The 14,623-nt window shown below is 37.0% G+C and overlaps 1 protein-coding gene across 1 annotated transcript in view; it reads left to right on the top strand.

Moving 5' to 3' along the window:
- Positions 1-13,036, top strand: part of LOC128983378 (uncharacterized) — a 124,299-nt gene extending 111,263 nt beyond the window's left edge. The window contains exon 3 of the mRNA XM_054402637.1: positions 12,896-13,036. Within this exon, the coding sequence (XP_054258612.1) occupies positions 12,896-12,928 (33 nt within the window). The 3' untranslated portion in view covers positions 12,929-13,036. The remainder of the gene's footprint in view (positions 1-12,895) is intronic.
- The last annotated feature ends 1,587 nt before the right edge of the window (positions 13,037-14,623 follow it).

Below are 14,623 nucleotides of genomic sequence, written 5' to 3'. Positions count from 1 at the left end.
TTTGTTTACAATGGAAGGACTGGAAAGTGACAGTGCGGGGGATCGGAATACTAAAACTTTAATTGAACAGTTCCGTGGAATACCGGTGTTGTGGTAATACGTAAAACGTTTTTGAGGCCACTTTTTCGTAGCCTTATTTCGCGTTTTAATTATGGATCGTCAGCGTGATCGTCATCATTAAGGTCCCATGATAAATCTGCTACACTGAACTTATTTATCGGAGGAAGAAGCGGTCGAACCTAAAACCTTTGCTTCCGCCTCTGACTTCCTAAAAAACCTAAGGATCGCCGTGATAGCTACCGCGAGCAGCAGTCTCTACGGCGTGACTTTTCGATACAGAATACGAATGAAGTTGTGCTACATATAACATATAGCTCGAGCACCGGAATCACTAAAATTGTCTGTAACTTTTTTGTATAGCAAAATTTATATAGCAATGTTATATAGCAAAAGTTATATAACAATGTTATATAGCAAAAGTTATATAGCAGGTTTTGCTACATAGTGTAAACCCGGCTTTAGGTTTTACATTTCCACCCATATATTATATAAAGGCGTGTTTCTTTATACGATTTAAATTAATTAAATTTCTCCACTTAAATTACTGAAAATTTCTTAACTGACGATACAAAGACTATGTCGCCTATATTATCAACTAACCGCTATGATGGGACTAAGGGCTGGTTATCGCAAATTAAGATTACTCTAAATGTGTAACTACTGTAGTCTCAAAATTTATTCAACTAGTATCTGGTATCATCATATATTTAACGAGTAATATATGCTTGAAACCCAATTTTTCCCCATTTAGAGGTAGTTTGCATCGATGTTTAAGATGTTTTAAACGCCCATACTATTCTCAAAGCGATTAAACAGTCAAACATGCAAAAAATGAATTCATTAAACAAAATTATAGTTACATTACCAGTACCGAAAGTAGCATCTTTCAGCGCGCACCCAAGTTTCATGTGTGAGGCAAGCAATGACCAATTAAATTTCACTTTATGTGAGAGTTACTTTTACCATCTTTTACATAAGAGATGAAGTGAAGGACAGGAGTAATCGGAGCAAGTACTGGCTAATCACTTTCTGTTAAAGTTATAAACGATACTTTTCATTACGACTCAAAAACATTACGTAAAAAATAACAGACTTCAGTAAAATCAAAACTATTACATTTTCTGAATAACATTATTTTAATATAAAACTAAAATCAAAATGTTATAGACAACCGACGTAACAACTTGAAAATTAAAAGTTCAAGTTTAATGTTTCAATTTGTTTCTATTGTGCAGTAAACACGCACTAGTACGAGCTCAAACACAGCGGGACTAGCTTGTTCATATATCTCTTCATATTTTAGTATACTAAACAGTGAAAACAGCTGATTCAAATAATAGAAACTAACTGTATACATACACTGGTGCGCCTAGTAAATAGAGAACTGATTGAAAAAAGCTGATTGCTTTTACCTTTCTCTAATGTAAGTCTTGGAATTACTTTTTTATATAAAGCTATCATCGAAAACATCTACTTTCTGTACTGAGGGATAAACAAATAATTTCCATCACTAGTTGTACTCAGCCACCTGGTTGTGTGTTGTTACTGAGCCGAAGCTATCCCCCTTGTATCAATAGTGCTCTCAATATCGTCAAGTCTTCCAATGTAGTTATAGTAATTGAATGTTCGCTAATGCTAATAGAGCACTATAGACCTGATAAAAGCGACGCTGGCTCAGGCGAGATGTAAAGCCCGTCTGATCCCCTTGCCATTCAGTAGGCGGATTGTACGGGTATGCAGTGATAAGCTGCTCAAATATCTTGTAGTACTCGTGTACGTCATAGACCCTGCTAATAGATAACTGATCATTGACATTCAGCTGTCCCAAAAATAATGATAATCGTAAGGATAATGGTAGCATTAGTTTTTTCTAACTACTACATCAAAACTATATTTACTTTAAAATTTCTTTTCATATATAAAAAACCCTAATCATAATACTAATATTTTCCTACTCGGTGATGATGAGTTTTTGCTGATTCACAGTATACATCAGTAGTTGTTTATTTACATGTAATGTTCTCCAGCGTGTAGGGAGGTGTGGGGCGTTGAACCTGTTTGGCTATCTGTGCTGACTGAGAGCTTGTCACTATCACTAGCAGTTGTATTAATCCTGAGTGACATATCTGATTGAATCCATACAGAATCAATATCAGTAAAACAATAATCTTGCAATTAATTGTACTACTAATGTAATGTTAATTTTAAGTAACATGTAAGTATACAATATTTTATAGGTGTGGTAAATTGAATTTTGAACTGTGAAAACTTAAAAGGCTTTTTCAACTATCATTTTACGTACCACATTTTGTTTACCTACTATTGAAGTTAATAATTTGAAACCACCACAGTTCACCAGTAAATTAGCCACGTTTCCACATTGGTCAGCTAACTTTTAATTGACAAACTGATCGTATATCAATGCTCTGTAACACGAAAGTTTGCTAATCTATTTCCAATGACCGGCTCCATATGTATAACTAACAAGTCGAGAGCACCACTAGACTACAAAGCAACCTATTTAAATCATGTTCTAATGTTATACATGATTTAATGTAACACCACTGTGCTCAGTTTTGTCTGCATCTAACTTTGATTGAACTGTCGGCGGCAGACTATGAACAGTTAATTCGGTTCAATATCACTGCTTTTCATCAACACACAGACCTTATACCTTTATCAAAAGATTACGTGTTACTTCAGTAGTTAAATTTCTTTGGGGTTTTTTACCATAATTTTATTTTTAATAGCTCCATTAATACACATATATTATACTATTGGCAGTAACACAGCTAATTATGACCAGAAACATCGGTGCAAGCTGAAGTAATAATTATTAACGGTATTTTATTTACTTCACATTTGTATTTTTATTCACACAACCCGTACAGTCCAACATCATATATTATGTTAGGCCTAAACATATACGATATGCGATAAGTTAAGTTAATAATTGCATTAGTGAATAAAAATTACAATCGATTCACAAAGGAGTTATATAAAAGCCAAAAAACCAATTACGGAAACGCAAAAAAAAAAACACATTCATCCAATCCAAATCGCTAAATTAATCCACAAAACGTCCAACTTGACGGAGTGTACTTAATTTGAAAGTTGTAGTAATTGCTTTTCAGACTGCACAATCCCACTAGTTGATTGTATTGATTATATGATTGAAATGCAGCATTCGTCCTGCTTCATTCATATTGAGACGGCATAAGTAAATTAAAGTAGTTGTTAAAAACTTGTATTTTAATCGACGACGTGCATTTACTTAAATGGTAAATATTACAAACAATCGTGGAGTGACTTTATACAGAAACGCATATTTTTGACGTTTTGCATTACGTTTAAGTCTACTTTGAGTTGATAGTCGTATTTCTTAAATGAGATGTCATATTTGAAATCATTTTAATTTTTAAATAACAAATGTATATAATGTTAATCAATTTATACGACATTATGTGCTGAGACAAATTAGTTGATGGTAAAATAAACTTTTGGCATGTGGTAAAAATGTAATCAAATGTATTTATGATGTGAAGGCAAGCACGAAGAAGATTGTGAGGTGAGGTGAGGGGAATACAATGGTGAGTCATAGAGGGGATGAAACTCAGCACTTGTTATCAGCGGCCCTGCTGAGGGACGGGAGAAATAACAAGAGATACTCCAACTGAACTGATGATTACCGGCGACGATTTGTTTGACAATGTCAGATTTATTCTGAATACTTTAGAAATAATTTGCAACTGGGGGAGTTGACAACAATGTTCACGCTCATTTGTATAGGGCGAAGTGATGGGATTCAACATCTCATTATCATATCAGAAATACTGGATGAAAATGTAGAGGTGTCCACCAGTATTATGGTGTCTGAGATGGTGCTTAACAAGGCAATTGGATGTTATGTAAGGACTCTTGAATCGGATCGACATATACACCTTTTAGCCACTAATCTCGGCGAAATCTGATCAAAATCGTAGCAAAGAGAAAGCAGAACGAATCACGTGAGAAATGATAAGGTGCAAAGCAGCGTAGCGTAGCTGATGGAACTAGACGTGGCGGAAGATAAACAGCGGGAGATCGAGGTGGAAGAAATTGTATTGGCGGGACCGTAGAAAAACTGGACTCGACAACAAAAACACTTTGCAAACACTGCGCAAAACAGCAACTTGGGAAACACCAAGCGAGTTGAGTTACAGCGAGTTATTCATCCCGCTCATATCATTGCAATAATACTGCATCACTGGCGTTAAATACAACATGTTATCACACGACTAAATGTAGGTAATTTAATAATGATCGATATTTCACAAACTTTTCTAGTTACGCATCTTTGTGACTGTACAGTTTGTGCAAAGCTGCGCTGTGGCCATAACACCTCTTCCCCTCACCGAATATTCACTTCATTATATCGTTACGTTGGCATCCCCGGCTTTAGCCTCGCCTCTTATTGTCCAGGCCTTTTGTTTAGGCAAGTTTATGACTCCGGTTTACCTCTAAAGTGGTTTATTATTTAATATTTTGTAACATAAATAACTTTTTCAAGAATTTGAATTTCTCTCCCCCGTGTTCCTTTATTATTGCTTAGGTGATCAATTATAAATATAATTTGCATATCATTGGTAGGATATTGATGTATGTTGTCATCGTATCCCATATTTTAAACCCTCATAGCGGACGAAAGTTCTCACAGCATGACGCGGAATCGCCATGACGAATCGTCGACAGTCGTTCAACAACCGAAGCTGGAATGTCAATTGGCGATCGCTGCTGGAGACCATGCGGAAGTCATTACGTGGTAGCGCTATAGCGCAGCGCTGGCAGCGACAAAACACAGCGGCGCAGACAGACACGACTCATTACTGCGCTAATGATGCTGCTCTCTGGAGGCATTCATCACCACGATAAGAAAGCCTCGTTTCCACTCTGACAAATTAAATTTTTGGCAGACCCGCAAGTCGGCTGGTGCGAAGATAATAATTCAAATTGCTGCAAAGCATCTATTCTCGTCTTATTAGACTGAGGCTGAAATCCGCGAGCGAAGGATTACGTTCTCGTAGGTCGGGTGTTGTGCGAGTGTGATTGATGACATTGCGAATCTCACTCAGTGATCGCGAGCTACACACACCTTGCCATTACAATGGGGTAATTACAGAGTCCCCGAGTTAATAACTTTTAATTAGCGCCGAGGGTTGACTTTAATTACCGAGAATGACGCATTGTCATTGTGATTGGCAAAAAAGGCTGAAGCCCCGCCTGTCGCCTCCCGTGCCCGAAATACCCATAGGGGCCCGGCAGCTGCTCCTAATGAATCTGGTCACCGTTGTAACATTGGCTGAGTTTAGACGTGATGTATTGTTTTGGATGTAGAACCGAAATATGACGTAGTACAAAAGTAACACTTCCAATGTACGTAATTTTGGGGAGAAAGGTATGTCATGATAAAAGGATACAAGTGCAACAACACTTTATAACTGCAGTATTGATCTGAATTAGAACTTCACACTGTACATACATTTTGCAAATATACAATATACAAAACTAAATAATGTGCCTAAAACCAGTTATAACCCACCTTAAAAATGGATTCCTGTTTTGCGCAATGCAAATGAAGTTATTTGACGTCAACATGTATGGACGACAGCATCACCACAGGACGCAGCAGTCACATTTATTTTCGCTCCAGCGGGAATGTTGTACGTGAGTGTCGTTTGCCAAACATTCACTCATTTCTCGCTTGGCGCGCCTCAATTTGCAACTACAACTCGCCAAATTGCCTCGCACATTCTGCCTGGTGTGCGGTGCAAATATTGGCAAACTGATGAAATGGGTCTTGAATGAGTTATGGATTCATGATCCATACTAACTACACTACACTATAAGTATCACGACGTAATAGATCATCAACATTATATTGTGTCAGTTGTTTTTGTGAACGATAACTTCAACTTTTCCGAAGAGAATAGTGCATTAGTTTAGAAGTTGTTATAATCATAGGCTATGACGATAAAAAAAAGAAAATCACACTATTCAGAAATAGTACTTTAAATATGGCAAGTGAACCCGTAGACTGTATCTTAAACTGTACAATGATTCAAAACATGTGATTATGATGCCTAATAAGTGTGTTTAAACGGACGTGCTAACTCACATTACAAGGGTCACAGCACAGCGGTTATAGCACGTGTAGATCTGCCAATGTTTATAATACAGACCTCGGCTCACACGACCTTGTACTGACCTTCAATGGACACTCGTCAACAGATCCAACCGAATGTTAACAAACAGCTGCTATGTGCAAGTGTTCGTAACGTAAAATTTCAATATTTTGGTACAGTAATAAGATGGATGGATTGTGAAAAGGTTGCATTTTGTAATTGGTGATATTACCACTATTACTCAGAGTTCATAACGTTTCTAAAGTTTAATTTTATTAACTAAATTAATCCCTCGAATCATTAGTTCTCTTTTCTCAGTAATTTATAATACTTCTATACATTTACTACCATCAGCGAAGTCATTTACATAACAGACGAAAAACTGTTCGAACAATCCACCCTAAATCCTTTGAAGCTGCAATAACACATTGAACGCCCGCGGCCAGTTGTGAAGGGCTGCGATTGGACGTGATGACCATCTGCTGTCTGCGTTCTGCTGCGTGTGCAAATGTACGCTCACTTTGTCACATTATGCGTGTAGGGTTGTTGACCGTCCTTTGTAATCAATATGGCTTTGAAACCCGAAGCGACGCTCGCTGACGCGACAAAAGCCTCTTTGATAGACTTGATTGTACGTACTGATGCAATCGCTAACAAAACCTTAGTTCTAAACATACTGAGATAAAGTTTTATTTTCAGCTAACTAATTTATTTATACGATTTAAAATGAGATCTACTACTCAGAAGTCGTGCACTATGAACAAAGCGTTTTCACACGTATTCATTGAAATAGGCATGGTACAGAAAAGATGGTCAATTACCGATGTTGTAATTGTAAGAGGTGAAGTCGGCTGGAATCCTTTGAAGTGTTTCATCGAATTATTAATTTGGATAGTTTCGTAGCGCTAGAGCGCGCGTGTTTGTCTTCAAACATCAACGAGCAGAGAGCAGAGATAAGGTGTTTAGATAATGTGAGACACTGTCCAGGCCTCCTCCAAACATAGCGTTCCCTGAAACCGTCCGTACGTTGGTCTACAGTGCGGGGCTTGATCGTACAACAATGAAAACAAGACTAGGAAACAACATCTCAGTGTAGTAAAGCAGTTCAATTAATTGCTCACGCCGCAGACACTGTCAACTACATGTAAATCATAATACTATTGTCGTACTGTCGTGTTATAATCGTATTGAGCTTTGGAATCAATTGTGCATTTTTGCAACGCAAAGAATTTCCATAAACCTAAACTATGTAATACCGTCATTTATATATGCAGTTTTTCATAATTGTACGGGTAACAAACTTTACGTTCACTAAACTTTTTTAAGATTAAAATTTTAAATAAGTAGGCCTAATGCTCCCGTCACAGTCACCTACATTCTAAATATAGTTTTTGTATTTTGCTTGGTTTTCAATATTCTACAGTATTTCAACAAATTATAGAAGAGCTACTGTGTAAACGCTAGGAACAACCTATTAGGGATAGCATGCTGCATCTCTGTAAAGAACAAGAGATTGTACTATAATGGATATCAAATTTTTGTCTTTTAGGAATTATTGACTTGTAAAAAATGCTGTGTCAAACAAATGAAAAAGCATAAGATTTTAAAGTAGAAACACTTATCATAGTAGGTATGCTAGTTCGCAAGACTTGAGTTGTTGTTTATTAATTTATACTTTTGATCCATTTGTTTGTATTTAAACAACCCCAAAATGTGATAAGTATAGTCGTACGTTTTCTGTGGTATAGTGGACGCGAACCCCATTCTTATCATGAATGTGATAACCTCTTCCCTTCATAGGGATTCGATCAAGAACGTTGGTGCCTGCAGCTAGATTGAATGCTACACTATCCTTGGACTGCGAGGTCTGTTGGGGTCCGAGTTTGTTTTTGTGTCACAGCCATAACTTGGCCACGATACTCCATGTTCTGGTCCACGACACTAAACCACCACTTCATGCATTTAGATCTGTTCATTAAACTTTTTTATCTTCCATTCCCTCTTCAAATTGTTTTTATTCGTGAAGCCACGTATTCGTCGATGGGTAGGTAGAGTTTATGTAATTACCTATTAACGTTAAATGGCTGCTGTAATACGAGCAAGGTTATAATTACACTATCGTCAACTCGGGTGGCCGTGTGTGCTATTATAACAAGCAGTTGGTTCCAATGATTATTTGTGATATTGTGGACAATTGGCGAGATAAATGTAGTTACTAAACTACCAAACTAGAGTACTATTAGCACAATAAACCAAGTCATAACTGCATTTAATATAAAATTATTTTATGTTTTCAAAAATAACCATGCTTTTAAACTTAATACAGCGATTTCTCAATTACCTGTATATGGATTTTAGTAGATAATGTCATTTTCGTGTTCTACATTAAATTGTGAATAAGAATAATACAAAATGACAGAGGATCAGTTGTAAAAACACCATTGTAAATAGATTCAAAGATAAAAATTAAGATGTTTGATAAAAATTAAAAAAAAAACAATGGTCTGGTGCATTTTTTACACCCTGTATACAAGAATGTGTCGGTATATGTTTAAAACTGCGCCATTTTATAAGCTTTCCAACTATATGCTACACTATTGAGGTTTAGATATTTTTTTTGTTTGTTTTAGTGGTTTGAATGCCAGAAAACAGGGAACTTTTTTACTGTTTTACTGTTCAAGCTGAAACAAAAATACAACTTTTGCTTAATACATGCCGACTTTCTATGTTTTAAATGTTTAAGACACCATACTTTGTAGCCTTCAAACCACTAAAGAGTACATAAGCAGACATAAAGCTCAATGGTGTAGCATATTGTTGGAAAGGTTATAAAATGGCGCAGTTTTTAACATATTCCGACACTTTCTTGTATACAGGGTGTGAACTAATCCAATTGACCAATGTTTTTTTACATTTTTATCAAACATCTTAATTTTTATCTTTGAATCTATTTACAATGGAGTTTTTACAACTGATCCTCTGTCATTTTGTATTATTCTTATTCAAAATGTAACGTAGAACACGAAAATGACATTATCTACTCAAATCCATTTACAGGTAATTGAGAAATAGCTGTATTAAGTTTAAAAACATAGTTATTTTTGAAAAACATAAAATAATTCTTTGGGAAGCTAATTTATAGACTTGGAACATTTTAAATGCATCATCATACTGCATTTACTTTGTACTTACACCAAAAAATTTTTGTCACACTGAGTACCAATCACACTGTTTAACTCAATTATAATTTGTTGATCCATACTGTATTTATTATTTGTTTATAAACTTGTTTTTTATGGCTTCGCCGTGTATAGTTTATTGTATAATCAAAGGGTTATATCATTGACTATAGTCAATGGTCAAATCAATCAAGATGGTTATTTAAACTTATACGATTGTAACATTGTTTAGAGGCGCCCTAAAAATTTAAAGATGTACTTTTATAACATTAACACCTTGTTAAAGTAAACTATTTGAAAATGTCATTTATAAACAAAGTACGTTTGCATTTCCAAGTAACGATTACAGTATATCAAAGACTAAAGTGATTGATAACAATATTGAATTAGTGGGACGTAATGAATAACATACACATACTCAAGTACGTGTTATATCACAACGATCCTCTGTAGGAATCATTAAAAGTTCGCTTTCAGTTTACATAGAATTTTTTACATCTTGATTATCACAGAAAGGCCGTAGTGTCAATTCTTAAAACCGCAGAAGTTTACTATGTGTGAAACTCTTATAATTTGCTTGTACATTATAGTATACAGGGTGTCCATAAAAAACGTTTCAGGACTTTGGGAAATGAATCCCCATACTAAAAGGAAGAAAAAAGTTTAAGGGAAGGTATGTCCGAAAATGCATATTAACCCAGATATCCGCCATTTTGTTTTTTATACAAAAATATGTTTAACTGTGAAGTTTTTTATCCGATGATTATGAAATTTAGTAAACATGTAAACATACACAAGACCTATAATAGAAAAAATTTTAAAGTTGTTCCGATTGTAAATTTCAAAATGGCGGCCGTTTGAATTTTTATAACTTTAATAACTCAAAAACGGCTAATTCTATGAAAAAATGTCAAGAATCCTTTTTTTTTGCATTTTTAATTTCCTATCAAACGATTTCAAGATCAAAAAGATCAGACAAAAGATAACTGAAATATAAGGTTTTTTTGTGTAAAAATAAGGCAAAAAATAAGGGTTCCCCGACTAACTTTGCCTTATTTTTACACAAAAAACCTTATATTTCAGTTATATTTTGTCCGATCTTTTTGATCTTGGTATCGTTTGATAGGAAATTAAAAATGCAAAAATAAAGTATTCTTGACATTTTTTCGTAGAATTAGCCGTTTTTGAGTTATTTAAGTTATAAAAATTCAAATGGCCGCCATTTTAAAATTTACAATTGGAACAATGTTATAATTTTGTCTATTATAGGTCTTGTGTATGTTAACATGTTTACCAAATTTCATAATCATCGGATAAAAAACTTCGCAGATAAAAATATGTTTGTATAAAAAACAAAATGGCGGATATCTGGGTTAATATGCATTTTCGGACATACCTTCCCATAAACTTTTTTCTTCCTTTTAGTATGGGGATTCATTTCCCAAAGTCCTGAAACGTTTTTTATGGACACCCTGTATAGTAGTTGTTATTAATATCAAATTATCTGTATTTTGTTTTGTATAAGCACTAACGTAGACATTGTGTACAGTACAGTACATGTCCGGGTGGCCCGGGTGGCTCCGCTACAGTGACTCACAGCTGGCGAGGGTGCCACGCGCTAGGGGAGTCGCCCCTCAGGCTCTCGAAAATAATTTATTCATATAGAAATACGATACGCACTTCCTCCGCGGCTTTATAAAACGATTCTGATTGTAAAATCAATTTTCCCCTCCTTTCGCCAGAGAGGGTCTTACGACGTGCGAAATATAAGTTTGGTACTCAGAAGTCTCGGAACGTTGGAATAATTTTCCCGTGAATAATGATCAGGGAATTATTACTTTGTAAAAATTGTTTAAAATTGCATTTATGTTTTGTTTTTAGGTTTCTTACTTCTACCTACAACGTAATTAGTATGAATTATATTTAATAAAATTATATGAAAACAACCGAGTGAATAACAATGCTTAAACAGGTAAAACGAGAAAATAAACATTGTAATATTAAGTGTTGAGAAGTAAAGCTCCTTCGTGACACTCGAATGCTTATTTCTTTAAGAGGTTTTACTTTAAACAATAAAGAAGTAATCTCCTCAGACGGGTTTGAAACAGCTGTTAACTTCAGTCAGAGTGAGGTTCAACTTACCTTTCCCCCCCTCCCCTCCTCACTCTCAGAGTCTCTCCACCCTTAACCACAGATTACAATCTACCCCAATTCTCACCGTCTGCTTTCATTAACTTCGGTCGCTGCCTCATACAACCGCAGTAGTTGTGATACGTCTATTAATTAATTAAACCTTAAGCCTTTGCTCCGTTAAGTTCTCAGGACTGTAAGTTGTGGAAGTGGAACATTTAACTTCTCGTCACAGCATTTAATTACAACTGTTGTAAACAAATGTCGCAGTGCCTCAACAGTCAATATTGTAGTCGTGATGTTTGATACGATCGCGGTACAACGTGCGAGTGTGTTCATCAGCTGTCTCAAGTGGTTCAAGAGGCCGAGGTCTGGAGTGTGGAGTGTAGAGACTGTAGGGCTATTGAACGTCAAATACTCTCGAACCCAAGTCGTCATCGTCCACTCGGGACCGGCTAACAACATCGTTATTCCTTATTCTGTCACTTGATGTTCTTGGACCGTCTAGGCCTCCATTTGGTCAGAAATAAAAATAGTGACAACATCCCTTCTCCATAACCAATGCTCTTTGTATTGCCGTTTATTTTCAAAGAGGATTTGTTTCTTCATCTAAAATTTCATCCTTCAAATTATTGCAAAAAAAAAAGACGTACCACAAAAAAGCATTGTACAAAAAAGAAGAATACTGTAACTAAATGTATGAGTGTAGGCTGTTTAAAATATCACTCATTAAAAAATGCGTATTATCTAAAATTCTACATGGTTGTGAGGACTTTCCAACCTATTGCTCCGCTGGTCACGTCGAGAGCTCCGTTTGACACTTTATATGTGACGGAATGTGGCATGTTTTCGCGTGTAACATACGTGAACGTGTGTATGTGTGTCTATACAGTATAGTGAGAACCTCAGGCGCGTGGCGACGCGACAACCTCTTGGCTCACGTCCAGCTGAGACATTACCGTCAAATAACCACGTCTCCGGGCATTTATCTCAATCGATTCAATTTTCTTGTCAGCGATGAAATATTCTTTTATAACACCATTATTTATCATACTCTAACCCCCTCATCGTTTGTCGATCAATGCAGCATAAATAAAATGGCCACACCATAAATCGAGTGTTACATAAAAAACTAACTGTGTTTTAAATGCATGTTGGCACATTTCTTTGTTTTAAAAGTCTTGAATACACAAATGTTTTTTTTTTTTCAAAACACATACCCTCGTAGATATACTCAAAATATTGAAACATAATAAACTGAATTAGATGAATCGGCAAGATGGTTCTTTCTGCGCCAAATCTAAATTTTCTCTTAAGTGTATTTAAATGTTTGCATTTTCGCTAACCAACTTGATTGTATTTTAGGTTGGTTGGAGTTTGACAGCATGTAGCCGTTGACTTGAGTTGTAGCGATGGATGACACGGAGATACAGGAGACCGTGGAGAGTATCCTTGGAAAGGGGGTGAAGGTGGTGGACTGTGAGAAGAAGTCCTGTGTCAAGGAAGAGGAGGTGCTGCTGGTCAACGGATGTCCCATCAAGCTAGAGGGCGAGGACGGTGCCGCTATCAGGGAGGCGCTGCTGCACGGTACAGTCCCTCACTGCGACCTCCTCAACCAGATCCTGGTGCGGGCGGGGATCCTGCGGGCGCCGGTGAGGCTGGAGACGAGCCTGAGTGTCAAGAGTAGTGTTGTGACGAGGGAGGAAGTGAGTGTGTCGCGAGGAGGACAAGTGGTGGACGAGAGGTCCAGGGAGACCAAAGAGGACAACTTCTACACCAGCACGACTAGTGAGGTGTGGGAGCCTGTAGGGCTCATCCCCGACCCGAGCCGGAGTCGGTCCAAGATAGACTCGTCGACGTCGACCTCGGGGTTCCCCCAGGATTACTCCAGCTCTTCAGCGTCGTCCTCTAGACCCAACAGTGACGCTTCTACGACCGCCGAGTCGCCACTCTTCACCTCATCTAGTCACGTGTGGAAGAACCCTTCCAGGAGTACGTCCTCCTCGTCGGAACCGAGGAAGAGTGAGAGTCTTTCCACGACATCCTCATCACATTCCCCTACTACATTCACGGACTCTGAGGACCAGACGGATTGTGCAAGTGTTGAGCTCCTAGGAGGACTTTCCCTAACTCCAAAATGTCAAGGAGGTGTCCGACTGTTGCCCAGAAACTCATCGGTAAGTTTGCTGTACTTAACCTTGAAATCCCTCTGCCATTTTAATCTATGTTACTGCCATTCTAAATGTAAACAATCATAGTATATAGCACCTGAATTTTGTTTCCTGTATTCCGAAAAAGATCAATTAAATGTTATCCAATTACATTATTTTACTCGTCATGAATTGATGCATAAAATCCGATTCCACTATTTGTTTGACTTAGTGTTCCTTATGTTTCACACGTTCTTTCTACATTCATTGTACTGAGTTTAAATTGTATTTAGTCCCTTCAAACATCATCACCGAAGTTGAATGCTAGGTTCATCGAATGGACAAAGCAAATTATAATATGACGGTTGTGTTCTGATTGTCCCAAGCTAGGACCTACACCGTCTTCGCGGGCTGTCAACCGTGTAATGTCTTGGAGCGCTTCCTGCGGCTGACGTCTCTGATGCAACCTCAAGGTTCCACTGACAACACTTGTATGAATATCGGTCATCACCTTGCTCTGAGGTGTTGAGTTGACAACCATTTTCTAGCTTTACGTCTCTGTTTCGAAACACAATTCGCATGATTACAGGTTTAAGTAAAGCAAACCGTCCATATTTTACTGATTAATCATAAAGTGGTATACTTACCTGATAGAAAATATATTTTAAAATTGTGTCATTTTTGAGAGTTATTTAATAGGTTCTAAATAAAAATCGAATTACAATTTTCAATACGTAATACCTGTATTTCCTATTCGCAATTTATTGTTTATAACCTCTCAATCGAGTCGCAAGACGTACATCAAGTTTACGACTACATACCCTAGAACTGACCGCTGACCTCAACTGGCCACTAACAGTTCCAGCGGATATTTACGGTGGCCATTGCCCAGCATCTCAGTGGTCATTTCGCTTTCTACACTTTCATCGTTCCACCGTGTTAT

Source organism: Macrosteles quadrilineatus, unplaced genomic scaffold (assembly GCF_028750875.1).
Source record: "Macrosteles quadrilineatus isolate MER2022 unplaced genomic scaffold, UCM_ALF_1.0 Scaffold_1__1_contigs__length_201487025, whole genome shotgun sequence".
Taxonomy (NCBI): domain Eukaryota; kingdom Metazoa; phylum Arthropoda; class Insecta; order Hemiptera; family Cicadellidae; genus Macrosteles; species Macrosteles quadrilineatus.
Note: the sequence above shows the minus strand (reverse complement) of the source record. Positions and strands in the feature narration are given on the sequence as shown.